This window comes from Anolis sagrei, chromosome 1 (assembly GCF_037176765.1).
Source record: "Anolis sagrei isolate rAnoSag1 chromosome 1, rAnoSag1.mat, whole genome shotgun sequence".
In the NCBI taxonomy this organism is placed as follows: domain Eukaryota; kingdom Metazoa; phylum Chordata; class Lepidosauria; order Squamata; family Dactyloidae; genus Anolis; species Anolis sagrei.
This window is the reverse complement of record NC_090021.1, coordinates 138,933,387-138,951,680: the sequence shown is the minus strand read 5'-3', so window position 1 is coordinate 138,951,680 and position 18,294 is coordinate 138,933,387. Positions and strand designations below refer to the sequence as shown.

Below are 18,294 nucleotides of genomic sequence, written 5' to 3'. Positions count from 1 at the left end.
GATGCTTTCCTCCAAATTATTTTAATTTTAATATGGACCATATCTAATGCACAGGCTTTAAAAATATAAAATGAAAAGGTGTTTTTGGTTAAATTGCCAGCTATGGCATCAACAATTTGAAATTCTCTTTAAGCAGGAGTAGGAATCATAGGGACCTCCAGAGATTGCTGAACTGCAATTCCCATAAGCCCTAACCGACATAGTCGACTGTGAGGAATACTGGGAGCGTGATACAGTAACATCACCATATCTCCATGTCTTAGAACAGAAACATTAAAGGTTAGAGTTGCTTATATGAGGTTCTTAAATATTTATAGCAGATCAAAGGAGAGTACTGTTCTTAATCTCTGTCAATGAACCATGATAAAATAGGTAACATTTGTTTTAACAGAACTATGTTTGTTTTAATACGTTTGCACTGCTTTAAATTGTTTTCATGTGTTTCAATGGCATTAAAGTGATTTTATTGATTTGTATCATGCTGTGTGCTACTGATATATAGAGAAAGTGGCTGCTCTGGCAGTGTGACCCTGGAAACTGTAGTGCAGAAATGTAACTTTTACAAACTCCTGTACTACCACTGACAACATGCCAACCCTTGGATCCACAGAGGACATGCTCCAAGGGCCCTGGTGGATACTTGGAATCACAGATAATAGTGAACCATATGTTTTATTTATTATTTACAGCATTTATATACCGCTTTTCTCACACCTAGGGTTTCTGCCTCCTGCAGAATTCTGGGGTTTGTAGTTTAGTGAAGCTGTTAAAGGCACCTTATACTACAAACCCCAGAATTCTGCAGGAGGCAGCAACCAGATTTAAAGTGGATTCATTCTCTAGTGTGACTACACTTGGACTGAAGACATGGAGGGACCTCATCACACTAGAGAATGAATCCACTTTAAATCCGGTTTCTGCCTCCTGCAGAATTCTGGGTTTTGTAGTATAGGGAGGAGCCTTTAACAACCTCACTAAACTACAAACGCCAGAATTCTGCAGGAGGCAGAAACCGGATTTAAAGTGGATTCATTCTCTAGTATGATGAAGTAGCTACAGAGGTCCGTAAATACCTCGGGGGGGTGGAAGGGAATATTTTTTGAAGCAGGGGTGAGCGAAACCATATGCATTGAATCTGTGGATACTGTGTACATTTGGATCAAGGGTTCAAATTTCCTCCTAAATCCAACCTGCTGGGAAAACACTCGAAGGGTCGCTCTTCACCTTTTAAAAATGTAGTTTTATCAAAAGTAGATATGAAAATGATTTTTTTAAAAATGTTATTTATAACAACCCACTCATCTTTCTCATAATGCCGATTTAAAAGCTGACGGAGACAAAACATCAGTCACCATACATTGGGGTGGCTCTCTTGAAGTACAATAACTGAAATCCATTCATTCACTTTAATTCACAACCAAAACAACAAGCTTTATTCTGAGAAACCACACCAGATGATACCACAATGCAGGCTTAGAAATATGTTCTTTGAAAGAGCATTGGCTCAGGCACTCATCTCCGAGAATATAGCATGACTGCACTTATAGTCCTTATTATTTCTATTATGTCCCCTTCCTTTTGCTCTGCCATCCTTCACCTGTTTATAATGATATCTCTTGTTTCACACATAGATACTTCCAGCAAAATTTAGGGCTCTGGTCAACAGGGTTAAAGTGGCCCAAGAAATTACCCAGAAACACTAAATTTAGTCTCATTTAGTAACAGTACTGAGAATGCTCCTGGATTGCTCCTGGAATGCTAATGAGAACATATCAGACACAGCTGTTTTGCAAATCTATGTGGCTTAGGACAGAGACCCACATAAATTCTACCGTCATTATAAGGATTGTGCAATTGCTGCTTTCGCTGGATCTTGACAAGATGTCCCGCCACTGTGAGGTCAAAGAGTGCCAAATATAGAACTAGCTCAGATCAAAGGCAGCATGACAATGTCAGTTAAGCAAGATATCAAGAAATTAGCATGACGGATAGTGTTTCTGGGTATGTTAGAACAACTACAATACCGTTTTAGAAAAGCCGAACCAGTTGGATTCGTTCTTCCTCCTTGCCCAAGAGGGAAAATGCATCCAAATAATTACTGGAGAAGAGCAGAGGAAAAACCTGGACACTCCCAAGACTAATTATAAATCACTAGAGGAAAGCTGCAGTAAACAACCTATTTTTTTCCTAATACTTCTATGTTGTATTTAACAGACTTTCAACTAATTTTTCATGCCCCAAGTTCTAGAAAATTTCTGTAACTTACATTTTTCACATGGGAAGCAGTGCTAAGACGTGACTTGAAAGGGAATCCTGTTTCTATATGGAACGATTCCTTATCAGGGCGAAAAGAGAACTGCGAGTTTAGAAGCAGAACGGAGGAATGAGCCATTTATGACAAATACAGTAGGGAAAATGCCTCCCTCAAGAGGAAGTCATGGCAGAATTAAATTCCCAGTTCATATATGAATTACTTTTAATATACGAGGGGAGGGGGTGCATACAATCATTAATGTCTATACTGAATGACACAACACAGAACAAACATGTCTACGAGCAACTCCTATTCATATCCAACCACACAAAGATGACTAAAGAACTGCAGACACTAAAGTTTGACCTGAGTAATTCCAATATATCCAAAGTTGTATTGTGGGCCAACTCCTCTACAATATGGACAGCATTTCTTTTTGACAAAAAACATGACCTATTCAATTGCCTGTAAACTTCCATGCTCTTTTGTTGGCATTGAATGTTATTGTTGGCACCAAATGTTTGCCACTGTGTATTTTGTTGTGAGCCGCCCTGAGTGTCCTTGGGGAGATAGGGCGGGCTATAAATAAAGCTTCATTCATTTTGAATTTGATCAAACAGTCAAATCCAGTGAATTAGTATTGGTGATATAATCTAGACTGAGGCTGTTCAAAATATGAATTTGCCCAACACGTTTTATGAATCAGACATCGCCCTCCCCAGCACACTAGTGTGTGCATTCCTCCAGGGCACCACAACTCCTCATAACCTCCATTTTAAAAAAAATGGGGGAAAGTCATAGAATCAAAGAGTTGGAAGAGACCTCATGGGCCATCTAGTCCAACCCCTTGCCAAGAAGCAGGAATATTGCATTTAAATCACCCCTGACAGATGGCCATCCAGCCTCTGTTTAAAAGCTTCCAAAGAAGGAGCCTCCATCACACTCCAGGGCAGAGTTCCACTGCTGAATGGCTCTCACAGTCAGGAAGTTCTTCCTCATGTTCAGATGGAATCTCCTCTCTTGTAGTTTGAAGCCATTGTTCTGCATCCTAGTCTCCAAGGAAGCAGAAAACAAGCTTGCTCCCTCCTCCCTGTGGCTTCCTCTCACATATTTACACATTGCTATCATATCTCCTTTCAGCCTTCTCTTCTGCAGGCGAAACATGCCCAGCTCCTTAAGCCGCTCCCTTGATCATTTTAGTCGCCCTCCTCTGGACACATTCCAGCTTGTCAATATCTCTCTTGAATTGTGGTGCCCAGAATTGGACACAATATTCCAGGTGTGGTCTAACCAAAGCGGAATAGAGGGGTAGCATTACTTCCTTGAGCCCTATGACTTCTAGGGCTCAAGATGAATGTTGGCTTCTTGTGAGGGCAAGCCTGTAGTCTTGTGCATTTGGGACTTACCTTGATCCATTTAATGTTCGGCTTTGGTGGGGGTCCTGATCCATTTTAGTCTGAACCTCTCAAAATCTGGAGGTCAGATATTTGGGGGTTTTTTTGTTTCATTTTTGTATACATTGTTTTTGGGGCGAGGGGCTTCACACGTACATCCAAAGTACGCCTATGGGTGCAGGCTTTAGGCCTATGTACCTAGGTCTTCTGTGGGAAAATGGACCAAATGCACCACCTTAGGCATATTGTATGTGGTCTTTAAAATAATTTTAAATACTGTGATACTATTTGAAGGCCTCGCATCCAAAGAATGACACGGGCTGAGAAAGGAAAGTTGGTGACAATATAGTGCAAATGCCATGCAATTTCCTTGCAACAAAAAGTTCTGGTCTGGGCTTGAAGCGAAACATTTCTACGTACTCATGCCCCACCTTACTGTGTGTGTACATGCTGCTTTTTCCCTTCCAGTGGCATCTTGTTATGCTTCATGGAATCATAATCAAAAGGGGAGCACTAACCTTCAAATTGCTCCTTTCCACCGGGTTACTGTCAAGAGCCACTCTGCAGCATCAAAAGATAGAAGTTCAAAAACCCATAGACTATCTCAGGCATCATCAACTGGATCCTAGTCTGCAGATCTTCTTGGGGAGGATCGGTTTCCCCACAACAGAAACGCAACCTTCAGGAGAAATGACTAATCCACCAGGAAATAAGTTGAACTTTATCAACATGTGAATAACGCTATTACGGTCCAAAACAACGCAATTACCTATTCCCAGTTCTTTTACATTTGGATTTTCCAAATGTCATAATGACAGCAGACTAATCTATTTTTAAAACTCTTTCATCTATCGTGCTATACTCTTAGGGAATTTTCTGTTCTTCCCCGGCTTAGTGAAAAATAGAATTTGAAAGATAGCCACTTGTAATGCATTCTAGCTTCTGATCATTAAATTGCAAGTACCACACACTTTAAACTATACCGCTTCCCCAGGATTTTTTACGAAAATGCTTTCTGAAGTGTATAAATGTAGTTAAAGTTTTTTTTTTCCTGTTGATTGAAAAACTCTGTCAGCTGTCTACCCTAATTTTAGTGGGAAGGTAATTTTATCTGAATTGCACTCTAGTGTAGACGTCAATGGCACTTAAAATGAAATACAAGGTAGCCACTTATGGCTCCTGAAGCAGTAAAGACACAGTAATCTACTGTCTCTAATCACATTCTTAAAGCCCACTGCTATCCACTTCCAGCTTCCCTGGATTTCAAGTAGGAGTGTTGAAACTGCAGGCATTGAGCTTAACTTCATGTTTGGAAAGTGGCAGATAAGCAATCGTTTCTTCTGATGGGTACAAATATCAAATGATAAGCATTACTCCTGGTCATGGCAATCCACCCTTACGTTTCATGTTTTGATGTTGGAGATCATCATATATGTCAAAAGCATTGTTGAATGTACTAGGAAATAACTGCTGTGCTTTTACTAAAAGATAGAAGCATTTTGTTGTCGAAGGCTGGGATCACAGGGTTGCTGTGAGTTTTCTGGGCTATATGGCTATGTTCCAGAAGCATTCTCTCCTGATGTTTCACCTACATTCATGGCAGGCATCCTCAAAGGTTGTGAGGTCTGTTAGAAACTAGGCAAGTGAAGTTTATATATCTGTGGAATGTCCAGACAAGGTCTCTTGTCTGCTTGAGGTAGGTGTGAATATTGCAATTACCATCTTAATTGGCATTGAATGGCCTTGGCGCTTCAAAAAAGGCTTCTTCTTGTCTGAGGGAATCCTTTGTTAGGAGGTGTTACTGGTCCTGATGGTTTCCTGTCTGGAATCCCCCTGTTTTCAGAGTGTTGTTCTTTATTTACTGTCCTGATTTCAGAGCTTTTTTTAAAATACAGGTAGCCAGATTTTGTTCATTTTCATGGTTTTCTCCTTTCTGTTGAAACAAACATGTAGACAATTTCAATGGAAAGGATGAAACCATAAAAATGAACAGAATCTGGCTACCTGTATTAAAAATAACCCTAAAATCAGGATAGTAAATAAAGAGAAAACAGGGGAATTCCAAACATGAAACAATCAGGGCCAGCTAACACCTCCCAACAAAGCATTGTCCCTGGCAGGAAGCAGCCAGACTTTCAAGGTCATTTAATGCTAATCAAGGTGGTCATTGCAACAATTGGTCACCTTGATTAGTATTTAATGGCCTTGGAGCTTCAAAACTGCATGGGGGATCCTTTGTTGGGAGGTGTTAGATGGCCCTGATTGATTCTAACCAATGCTAATCAACATTCACACCTGCCTTGAGCAGAGAGGCGTTCTTTCTCCCACCTTGGACATTCCATAAATATGAACCCCACTTGCCTAGTTTCCAACATACATCACAACTTTTGAGGATGCCTGCCATAGACGTGGGTGAAACATCAGGAGAGAATGCTTCTGGAACATGGCCACACAGCCTGGGAAACCCATGACATTTGTATATAATATATACATGTTTATATAACTTAAATGTGTAGTTTTCTTGAAAATGAGAAATCAGATGCATTGGGTTCTGTATTAGGAAAAAGGCAGGATATAAATCAAATAAATAAAGAAGACAGTAGATGATCTTTTACAAGACTGTAAATGCTTGAAAATACTATCTCTTCTCTGTGCTACCAGGGAGGAAAAGACCAATTAAGTCCTCATTTGGAACATAACTTTATGGCATTAAGTAATAAAACCTAAACGATTGGTTCCTTAAAATATATGAAAATATAATAACATAAAATGCAAACATTACTTCACTTTAAAAATTAATTGGACTACATAATTCACTTTAAACATTAATTGGACTTTATTTCACTCATATGTCAAAAGAAATGTTGACCTATTGCAAATGGGACCTAAATCTTATAACCTTTTTGTTTTGAGTGGAGATTACTATTATATTTGCCATGAATTTGTTTACTAATATAAGAGGGGGGAAAGGCTATTAAGAAGACACGTCTTCGTAAATACACACTGCAGTACAGACCCTGCAGGAATACAGCTCAGCCAAATGAAACATAATTAGGGAAAGCAAAATGTAAAATTTTAAATCAGTTCACTAATGATGTATAAAAACATCAGTATTCCTTATTTTGAGTGGCAAGACATGTTCTTTTCATTTGGGGAATTGCGGAGTAAAATGCTAGGCGAGATAGTCAAGCAAAAACAATAAAAACGAGGTTAGCGTATTTTGGGCAGAACCAGGGAGTTGGGACACAGAAATAATGAAGCAATTGTAATGAAAAAGCTTTTTAAGGCCATCTGCACTAGAATTTCCTCATGCTGCTAGCAAAGGTTTACCTAAAACGATTCACAAAATCTTATAGAAACTGTTTCTACATCAACTCTGACTCTGTTCCTGAAGCATTTGACACTGCTTCGCTTTATTTCCTATTCGAATTTTTACTTTTGTGTATTTCCCAGGATACACATTTAAAATGGAACATTTAGAAGGGGAATTAAAGCAAGCATTCTGTTAAAAACTCAAGACAGCTTCTACTGGGAATCTCTTTCTAAACATGGCAAAAATATATAGCTTAGGGCCGGACTTTAGCACAGCAGGTTAACTGCCAGCTGCAGTAAATCTTGCAAAATTGAAAGGTTGGCAGTTCAAAGCCCAGGTTGAGGTTGCTGGGTAAACTGACAATCTTTGCATGCAGACATTGAAATGATTAGGTCCTTGCATGTTGCCTGTTTAGGATCACTAGAGTCCTTGTCAGGTTTATTGGCTTCATAAATTTTGCATCTTGGGGTTTTGGGGAACTTTCGCCATTGGGAATGGGTGGCAAGGCATGTAGGCATCCCCTTTGATCCCACAAACCTATAAAAGGCAGAGGCAATGCTTTGCCTCTGTGTGTGTCCTCATTCTTGTTGTTTTCCTGTATTCCTGTTCTCCGTCCAGTGCTTTTTGCACGGAGACACCATTTTGAGGAATATAGTTTGCATGCTACGTGAGACTTTCCCCCTTTTCACCTTTAGGCCTTACGTATTTTTCTTGCTGTATTTGGATTTATTCCGGCAACCAAGAATTTTGCCTGTATGATTTTCCTTCCGGCAACTTTCGTGAGTAAACTGTTCTTGGGTTGTTGTAGGTTTTTTCGGGCTATATGGCCATGTTCTAGAGGCATTCTCTCCTGATGTTTCGCCTGCATCTATGGCAAGCATCCTCAGAGGTAGTCAGGAGAGAATGCCTCTATAACATGGCCATATAGCCCGAAAAAACCTACAACAACCCAGTGATTCCGGCCATGAAAGCCTTCGACAATACATTAAACTGTTTTTATTATGTTATTCTGGTGTTTCTGAGTTATTATTTCCATGCATGGTTGGATGGGGGTGGCTGTTTGATCAATAGTTGAGATAAAGCTTTTCAGACCTTGCCTTAGTCACTTTGAATACCTTTGCTCTAACCCCCACATATCTTTGGTTTTTTTTAAGTATTCTGCATTATGCAATGCCTTCCTAAGGGAGATTACTCAGTCAAGCGGCTGAGAGATCTTCCGTATATTGAAGCATTTGCATAATAATCTTACAGGGGTGAATTCCTGGCCTTTAGCCCAACTTCTGCCTACCTAGCAGTTCAAAAACAAATGTGAGTAGATAAATAGGTACCACTTTAAAGCGGGGAGGTATTTAAACACCCAGAAGGAAATGCCATGAAAATACCGACAATTTGATCAAGGGGGAAGTTTACAAATAAAGCACTTTGACAGGGAAGATGGAACAACAGCACTCCCTCCCCCACCCCCACCCTCCCGTGGCTGGAACCGAGCACAGCCTCCAAGATGCCGGAGATGGGAACGCCTATATGTACCTTTATCAGTGTATAACTGCATTGAATGTTTGCTGTATATGTGTTCTGTGATCTGCTCTGAGTCTCCTTCGGGGTGAGAAGGGTGGAATACAAATACTGTAACTCAATCAATAAATAGTCGCTGAATTGAAGATTTTTAAAATGATTCTGTATCTGATGTTTTATCATTAGGTCTGACAAGAGCTTTAAAGTAGATTATGATGAATCAGGAGCAAAAAAATATTTCCAAAGCCACAGACATTGAGCTTTGCTATTCATCTGTCTTCTATATCTAGATGCTCCACTGTTTCTCTTAAATGGGAAGGAATAAATCAGATGCTGATGACTGTAAATAGAGAAGCTAGTAAAATCTAATTCACTAGATAAGAGCAGCCTGCTCTACAATTTATGAAAAATTGTAAAGTTAATACATTGACAGCTGTCATCAGTCAAAGCTAATATCTGCTTTCCTTCTGTACACGAGATGCATGCATTCTAGGAATGGATTTCCCCTTTTATACAATGTCTAGACTGGAATATTTGAGATTTCTTCATTAGGAGAATAATACTGAAATAATGCTTTTATGAGCATCATATAATCATACAAGAAAAATCTACCTTTGGAAGAAAAAAGAAAGAAAATTGACATAGAAGTAAAACTAGGGAACCGCAGGCAATCATGGTTTGGCTTGTATCTGATACATGTTGAGAACATAGGACACTGGGGTGTATTCAAGTTTGTCTTCAAAGATGTGGTCACAATGGATCTATTATGTGAGAACATCTCAACTTGAAATATATAAAATCAATTTGGACGCCTAAGCTTTAACATTTTTACAGGAGAAAAACTACTTGCCATCCTTGATTTCATTGGGAAACACTTATTTGACCATTGTAGGCATACATGGCAAGCCAACAGCCTCCAGTGACATCTCGTGTTCATTCAACGCAAACGCTGAAAAACTGTGAAAGTTCTTTGGTTCAGAAATCAATATGTTGAAGCAATTGCTCATACCACAGGGCATTCGGTATGGATCTCTTCATATCAAAAATAAAAGTATTTAATGTGAAGGAAGTTCTTTAACACCTAGGCACACAAGAGGTTTTAGTACAGTAGAGTCTTGCTTATCCAACATAAACAGGCCAGCAGAATAATGGAAAAGTGAAAAGGTTGGATAATGAGGAGGGATTAAGGAAAAGCCTATTAAACATCAAATTATGTTATGTTTTTAAAATTAAGCACCAAAACATCATGTTTTACAACAAATTGACAGAAAAAGCAGTTCAATACACAGTAACATTATATAGTAATTACTGTAATTATGAATTTAGCACCAAAACATTGCAATGTATTGAAACAGTCAAGGATCCAGGAGGGAGGCAGACTGTGTTGGATAATACAGAATGTTGGATGAGCAAAAGTTGAATAAGCGAGACTCTACTGTATACTGTAATCCTGGACCTTTTTTGCATATGCAAATTGGTTTGCATACTCCTTGGAATCTCTGTGACCTTTTATGGTGGTTTAATAGTTTTTCTTAATCTCCACATTATTTTAGTTTTGGAATGGTAAAGACTCTTTTTCCCCACAAGAGACAAAGTAATTTGAAGGAAAAAAAAAAACAGAACCCAGAGATTAAGTTGAAATATTGTTACAATGACTGGCACAAAGCTGAATGCCAAGTATAACGCTCTAAGAGTTGTAATGCAATTAAAGATATGTAATAGTGTCATAGAAACAAGGTGAGTCAAAGTGTTTGTTTGTTATGTTCCAGGGAGAAATCTCAACCTGTTATGACTTGCAGCCATCTCTAAAGTAATAGACAGCTATTCTATTTTTCTAAGAAAACAGCATCTTCCCATTATACCGTGTTCCTCACCAGCAACATATCTCCCTGGGACAAATTTGAGAACTTTGCATGGATGAATGGTACAGTCGATATGGTGCAAAGTGAACTGGAGGCACATAGAGAAAATAGGTTACGTACATTCCCTCTGTACACTTAGTGTTTATCTATCTTTCACTTCATTGCTCTGCTCATTTTCCAAAATGGATCTGAACAAGGATCACATAACGGCCAGAATTCTACAATCACATTATTCTGCCAGCTGTTGTGCTAGGATTCTCTTGAAGTCCAGGTTGCAGGTGGACAACACAAGTGCTCTCTGTGTGGAAGAACCTTTAAAGCAAAGAGTAGCTCTCCAAAACCTGTTGGACCGAAACTACCAGCACTCCCCATCTTTGCTATGCTGTCAAAGCATGTGGAAAGTTGCACTTTGTACCCCTCAACTTTAGAAGCTGACTAAGGACATTATCACATTGAGATATACTCTGTTTTTGAGACTCAGAATGGATCCTTTCATATGATGTTTGTCCCATTTTGTCAGTAATCCATTGAAATCTGTCTCCAAAACATTGCAGAAACACAGGAAATTTACACAGGATTCTAATCCTGTTTTTATTTAATGCAGTTCAGAGGCACTATTTTTATGTGTGATCGGAAAATTAGTATGCATTTCATCAGCTAATATCTCATGAGAATGGTAGTTCAAGAATTATAGGCTATGTCACTGAGCAACATTGGGGGGAAAAATAAAAAAGTGACAAAGGAGGCATTCCAATGGATAGGGAGGCTCCAGCCATCCTGTGATGGTGTGGTGAGTCATAGTGCAGTACTTTCAAAACGTAATTGGGTGTGATGTGGTCAGTATGAATCCCTTCTGAATACAGCATACATCCAGTCCTAAAAATATATGGGATGCATACTGATATAAATGGAGTATATCCCAATGTGTTAAGGTCCTAATTCAATCTATTGCCAGAAGTGACTGAAATATCAGCCCAGTTCTTCCTTAAACACTGGGGGAAAAAAGATATCCTCAAGTATATCAAATAATGAAACTCAGAAACCAAAATGTAAACAAAAAAGCCCTGGTCTTACAAGTAAGTGTTCCTCAGGAGAAGAAAAAACAAATCTAAAGGACAGAGAGACAGCTGCCTCGTGTGCTTTGAGATGTCTATCTCTGGTGGGTTTTTTTTCCTGAAGGAAAGTGTCACTCAGGACGCAAATAAGCTCACAGGTTCCCCCGTCTTCTCAGAAGAACCAGTTTGTCATCTTTAATTCATGAAAACCTACCACAAAATGCAAGACAGGAAATTGATGCTGGAGTGCCAACACTCAGGAAAGTCAACACTACAGGTACTTTAATTGGCGAGAGCACCTCTAAAACAGGTAGGTGGCAGAAGTTAAATGTTACACAGTTCATCACAGGCACACACATATTTCCACGTTTCTAAGTATTCATCATCCCAAACGCCAAGCACCAAAAACATGAAGGGTTCTGGGCTGACCTACCTTTTGGATGCCAAGGGTCTGTGAACTCGTACTTCCCCACACCAACAGTCCGCAGCATCTGCACCCCATTTGTGTTGTCCGGGCTCCCCATCTGGTTAGGAGGAAGCTGAGGAGCAGCCTGCCCATTGGTAGCTGGAACACTATTAGGTAGGGCGGCCGAAGGCAAAGCTGGCGGTGGCGGAGGCAGAATAGGGCAAGTCATGTGACCATTCCCTACCGTACTGTGGCCTGGGTGCGTCACCTGGCCAACCCCAGTCATAGAAGACATAGCAATGGGCTGGCTGTTAGTGTACAAAGGCTGGCTTTGCAGGTTCACAACCATGTTACTCAGTGGCTGTGAAGGCTGCTGCTGAAGCCGGTAATGAGCTGGCATTAAAGGAAGCTGGGGGGTAACATGCGGAGGGAGTGAGGGTGTAACTCCAATGACAGGGGCTTGGACGTTCACTGCTGGGCTGAAGGTCGGAGGTTGAGTCATCCCATAAGAATGAGTTATAAGAGTTGGCTGGCTACCTGCTGCAACTGTTGTAACCCATGGAGCTGTACCTGGAAAAAGGAAAGCTAGCAATAAGAACAATTCTTCCAAAAGAGAGAGAATCATAGAATCATAGGGTTGGAGGAGACCACATGGGCCATCTAGTCCAGCCCCCTGCCATGCAGGAAAAGCACAATCGAAGCACCGCTGACAGATGGCCATCCAGCCTCTGTTTAAAAACCTCCAAAAAAGGAGTTTCCACTACACTCCAAGGCAGAGAGTTCCACTGTTGAGCAGTTCTTACAGTCAGAAGTTCTTCCTAATGTTTAACTAGAATCTCCTTTCCTACAATTTGAACCCATCGGTCCAAGTCCTACTCCAGGGCAGCAGAAAACAAGCCTGCGTCCTCTTCCTTATGACATCCTTTCACATATTTATACATGGCTATCGTATTGTTTCTCAACCTTCTCTTCTGCAGGCTAAACATACCCAGCTCTTTAGGCCGCTCCTCATAGAGCATGGTCTCCAGACCTTTGATCATTTTAGTCATCCTCCATACAATCTAAATTCCCTACTTGCCACCCACCAATGACTCTATCAAGTCCCTCACTTTTTACATCACAAAAGGTGAAAAATTTGGAATTATTCCAGACTGCTAAGTGGCTTCAGGTGCTACAATATGGCAGGAAAGCACAAATGTTAGAAATACTGATCAACCAGTGATGCAGAATGTTTACAATTTCACACATTTTCAGCTTTGTGCGGCTTAAGTATATGCTTCCAAGAAAATTAACCTCTTTCCCCAACATGTTTTCATGGCTCCCTGACAAACACTCTGTGCGTATAATAACCGTGTTCCAGCCACTACAAAGAGATTGTAATTAGGCGGCTGGCACAGCTGCACAATGTATGATATGTGTCTGGAAGCTGGGAATCATTTCAGGTGGCTCTGGACATAAAAAGAGGCCTTGAAGTATTATGCAATGGGTTGTGTGTGTGTTTTGTTTTAACCCTGGCAAAGACAGAGATTGTTGGTAAGGGAGAAAATGCTTTAATGAACTTGCAGGCATCTTAATACATTTAAAGTAGCTGTGACACAGGAGTAACCTGAAGGGAGGCCTTTAAAGCTAGAAAGAAAAAGCCAGCGATAGCATTTAACAAAAGGACTCAGGATAAAGTCTTATTCAGAAGGGTAATTGGAGACAGCGTGTTGAATTTGCTTTGAACATTTCCCCCCAGCAGAATTACAAACAAGGCTGAGAGAGAGCATACCTGGGTTTTCAGTCTCCCTCATCTGTTTAGGTGGTGGCTCATCTGTGTCCCAGGGCGTAGACTGGTTGATGGGCGTCTGTCCCCACCTTACACTGGTTGCTAATCCTTGCGGCTGACTCTCTGTCTTGGAGATGCAAGGCGTCTGCCAGAGAATGAGACAAAAGCATATCCAATTTAGACTAATATACATGGAACCCCGCAGGCATTTTATAGGTTTCTGTAGCAGCTGTTAGAAAATTCATTTCTTGCATTTATTGAGACTTACATTACCAAGGCAAGCTAATTGTACTTTTTATTTTATTAAAATTGATCATGATTATAGTTAACACAACAAGCATAAGTTTTTTTCTTTAAATATTAGTATATAATGTGGGATGAATCCACACTGTAGCAATAATGAAGTTCGACACCACTTTAATTGCCATGGCTTTTTTTTTTTTGTCATGTCAGGAGCGGCTTGAGAAACTGCAAATTGCTTCTGGTGTGAGAGAATTGGCTGTCTGCAAGGACGTTGCCCAGAGGACGCCCGGATGATTGTGTTTTTATCATCCTTGTGGGAGGCTTCTCTCATGTCCCCGCATGAGGAGCTGGAGTTGATAGAGGGAGCTCATCCGCCTCTCCCCGGATTCGAACCTGTGACCTGTCGGTCTTCAGTCTTGCCGGCACAGGGGTTTAACCCACTGCGCCACCGGGGGCTCCATTGCCATGGCTGAATGATAGAGGGAACTCCGGGATTGTGGCACAGCTGGCTGAGTGTCAGCTGCATTAAGATCACTCTGACCAAAAGGTCATGAGTTCGAAGCCAGCCTGGGTTGGAGTGGGTTTCCAACCAATTGTGTAGCCTGTTGTCGACCTTTGCAACCCGAAAGACAGTTGCATCTGTCAAATAGGAAAATTAGGTACCACCTTAAAGTGTGGGGAGGCTAAATTAACTAATTTATGAGGCCATAAAAAAAAAGACTCCAGCAAGCATTCCAGCGGGGAAGCATGCAGGGAATGCGGAAGTACTTCATCAGTGTCGCAGATGGACGATGAAAGCGACAGCTCCCCTGGCGGCCAGAAAAAGTTAAATAGCCTCTGTCTATATCTGTATATGTTGTATGTCAAAATTGGCATTGAATGTTTGCCATATATGTGTACACTGTAATCCGCCCTGAGTCCCCTGCAGGGTGAGAAGGGCGGAATATAAAAGCTGTAAAATAAATAAATAAATAAAATGATGTGGAATCTTAAGATTTGTACTTTTTAGCCTTTTCTATCAAAGAGTATTCCCAGCAGTGCGCTATGGCAGCAAAAATAGTATCAAACTGCATTAATTATAAAGTGTAGATGCCTCCGTGGCTATACAATTTTTACAATGTGAGTGGACTATTTGTGCTATTGGTTTGGCACAAATTAGAGCAACTCATATTCTAACTGTTTGCTGGCACAATTTAATGCAGTTATCAGACTTTATTTCTAAAACCACTGCACATTAATTATATTTTTGGGCATGATTATACCTCCATGCTGGGATAATTCTTTCTTGATTGTATTTCTAAAAAATTAAACAAGCAAACAAACCAAAAATGCCAAGCCCATTTTCTTTAAAACTGAACTGGAGTAAAATGCTCTGAAAGAAAGTATTAGTATTTATTGTTCAACAATTTTAAAAAAGAATCAACACATAGTAACCTGTGAGAGTCGTCTGTAAAAGAGACTAAGCTGGCAATGTTTCGGGCAGTTGAAACAATTGTACAGCGCTGAAAAAAGGCAAGGCTCACTAATCATGAAGTGGGGGGGGGGGGGGGGAAATCAGAAAGACAGCTCCATATAAAGCATCCCACAAAACTAAATGCTGAACAAGATAACAATTGAGCTTCCTGAGGAGGAAAATGGAAGATGCTTACAGATTTGTAAGTGGGAAAGAAATGAACTCCTTTAGTAGAGCTACCATACAAACTTTGAAGAAGTTGATTGTTTTTTGACAAAAACATTGCCCCCCCCCCCCCCATTTTGTAAGATTTGTGACTTATACACAAATCAAACCTGGAATAGGGTCCAAGAGTGAAGTCTGTAACAAGAGTCAGAAGCAAGAAGAACTCAGAAATCATTACCTCTTTAGCCCAAACTGGAAAGAGAAAGGCACTGCTGCCTTTCTCCCCAGTGGCATTTATCTCAACATGGAGGAGACTGAAATATGCTGTGTGGCTGCTCTTTTGGATGCTTGTGATAGAGCGGACTGGCAGTGGCCATTTTTAATAATGGTTTCCAGCATAAACCTCTCTGCAGAGAGACAGAGGCACATAGACTTTCACAGTAAGCCCCTATTAAAAATGGCTGGCTGTCACAGTCTCTAAACACAAGGGGGGGGGGAACAAATGCGTTTTTAACTCATTCAGGTGTTTCATATGTGTTAGCGTATTTAAACTATTTAATAGTTTTGAGCTGTTTGACTTGATCTTATGCTCTTCCTAAGCCATTCTGAGATTTTTTAAATAATGCGTAGAGTATAACAACAACAACAGAAGACATATTCTCTGGGAAATCTCCCTCCCCTTTCTGACCCATCTCACACAATGACATCAACCTACCCCGATATTTACGGATTTATGGCGAATGAGGGAGAGAACAAGTCATTTTCACAGAGCTTCCCAACATTGACAATACAAGGTAGTGTTCCCCTAAAAGAAGTAGCTATTTCAGGCACAGTTAAGTGAGAGATGTCTGTACTCATTTTTTTCTGCTCATACTGGTGATGATAGCTTTCAAACTTACAGAATCACACTTGTTACACATGGTATTTGCAATCCATGGATGAAGTTGCTAAATATGCCAATCCAGACCTGTTGCAACTGTTTTAAAAGTATGTTTCCTGATCCAGTTTGGGATGCCTCTTGAGGAAAGCAGTCATATTTGCCAAACTGACAAAACAAGAGACAAGCCTGTTCTCCGTTCACAAAATGCTACTCTCCTCCTCCTTATTACAGGCACGTCTTTGCACAGAACATTCTCAAAAATCCCGTGTCTTAACGGTGCAGTAAGTTTAAATGTATACACCAAGCATATCATAATCAAACTGGACTCCAAAGGCATTGCATTTTCAACCAGAAAGAAGGTAGAGTTATATCAGATCAAAATCCCAATACCAGTAATGGTGAAGTGCAATACAGACAACACAACCTGGAGAAGGAATAATCCATTTCATAATGATGCTTTTCAACATAATTTTAAAACAACCCCACCCTCCAAAAGACCTGAATGTTACATTATCTTTGCTATTTTAAAAATGGTTAGTTTAGAATTATTGCCCATTTTTAGTCCTTATTCTACAAATTACTGCCTTTCATATTCAGGAGGCTTAAATTATTTAATATATTTAAAAGGATAATTGTGTATGTGTGGCTATGGGCAGGGAAACAGGAACATCCTTTTTATATTTCATTATTATCTGTGATGTTCACTGGCCACTGGAAAGAGATGAGCTTCATAAAAAGACTGCAAACATCACAGGAACTAATTGCATTATGCTGTTCTTTTCTCTTTGGCTTTCATGTTAGATGCTTGTTTGAATTAAAAAAAAACATGAAAGAGACAAATTGCATGAAACACACTCTCAGGTGTGCTTTTCAAAGGGGGTAAAGGAAGGTTAGTACTTGGGTGGGAGACCATAAATGAACACCTATGTTGTCGGCTATATTTCAGAGGAAGAAACTGACAAAACCACACTGCCTGCAAAAAATCATATGAAATTCATAAGTTGGCATGCAACTTAAAAGTACATTGTTGTTGTGGTTTGTTTTATTTCTGTATTGGTCTAATGCAAATATTAATGCAAATAGACATCTGCTCTTGCGCTGTGCTACTCTGCTGCTGAGTACGCATGCCCAGTGTGGAACGCATCTCACCACACTAAAACAGTGGATGTGGCTCTTAATGAGACATGCCACATTTTCACGGGGTGTCTGCGCCCTACACCACTGGAGAAATTACACTGCTTAGCCGGTATTGCACCACCTGACATCCGCCGGGAAGTAGCAGCCAATAGTGAAAGGACCAAGGCAGTGACATCTCCAGCTCATCCCCTGTTTGGGTATCAGCCAGCACGTCAACGACTTAAATCAAGAAATAGTTTTCTAAGATCTACAGAGACACTCGCTGGAACACCTCAGCAAGCGAGTCCAAAAGTGGCAGGCTCAAACCCAGAACCTCAACCAATGGCTGATACCAAATGAGAGACTCCCCCCTGGGCACACAGAAAATTGAGCAACTTGGAAGGCGCTGAACAGACTGCGCTCTGGCACCACAAGATGCAGAGCCAATCTCAAGAAATGGGGCTACAAAGTGGAATCCTTGACATGCGAGTGTGGAGAGGAGCAAACCACTGACCACCTGCTGCAATGCAACCCGAGCCTTCCACATGCACAATGGAGGACCTTCTTGCAGCAACACCAGAAGCACTCCAAGTGGCCAGCTACTGGTCAAAGGACGTTTAATTAACTACCAAACTCACAAATTTTGTATTTTGTCTGTTTGTTTGCTTTGTTCTGTTAGAAATGTAATATAATTGACTGGTTGCCCTGACACGACAAATAAAATAAATGCAAATATTGCAAATACTAAAAAAATAGAAGATCAAATACTTAGCAGTTATAAGTGATGATACGCCAGCACGTAGTTGCTGAAAAGGAAAGGAAGAAGAGCTCTCTTCCAAGAATGATGCTAGAAACAGGGGCTATTCATGA

The 18,294-nt window shown here is 40.4% G+C and overlaps 1 protein-coding gene across 1 annotated transcript in view; it reads right to left on the bottom strand.

Annotated features, from left to right (window-relative positions):
* KLHL29 (kelch like family member 29) overlaps positions 1 to 18,294 on the bottom strand; it is a 545,709-nt gene that overhangs the window by 227,439 nt on the left and 299,976 nt on the right. Inside the window, exons 4-5 of the mRNA XM_060786976.2 lie at positions 13,571 to 13,712; positions 11,827 to 12,369 (exon numbers count right to left, since the gene is read on the bottom strand). Of these exons, the coding sequence (XP_060642959.2) occupies positions 11,827 to 12,369; positions 13,571 to 13,712 (685 nt within the window). The remainder of the gene's footprint in view (positions 1 to 11,826; positions 12,370 to 13,570; positions 13,713 to 18,294) is intronic.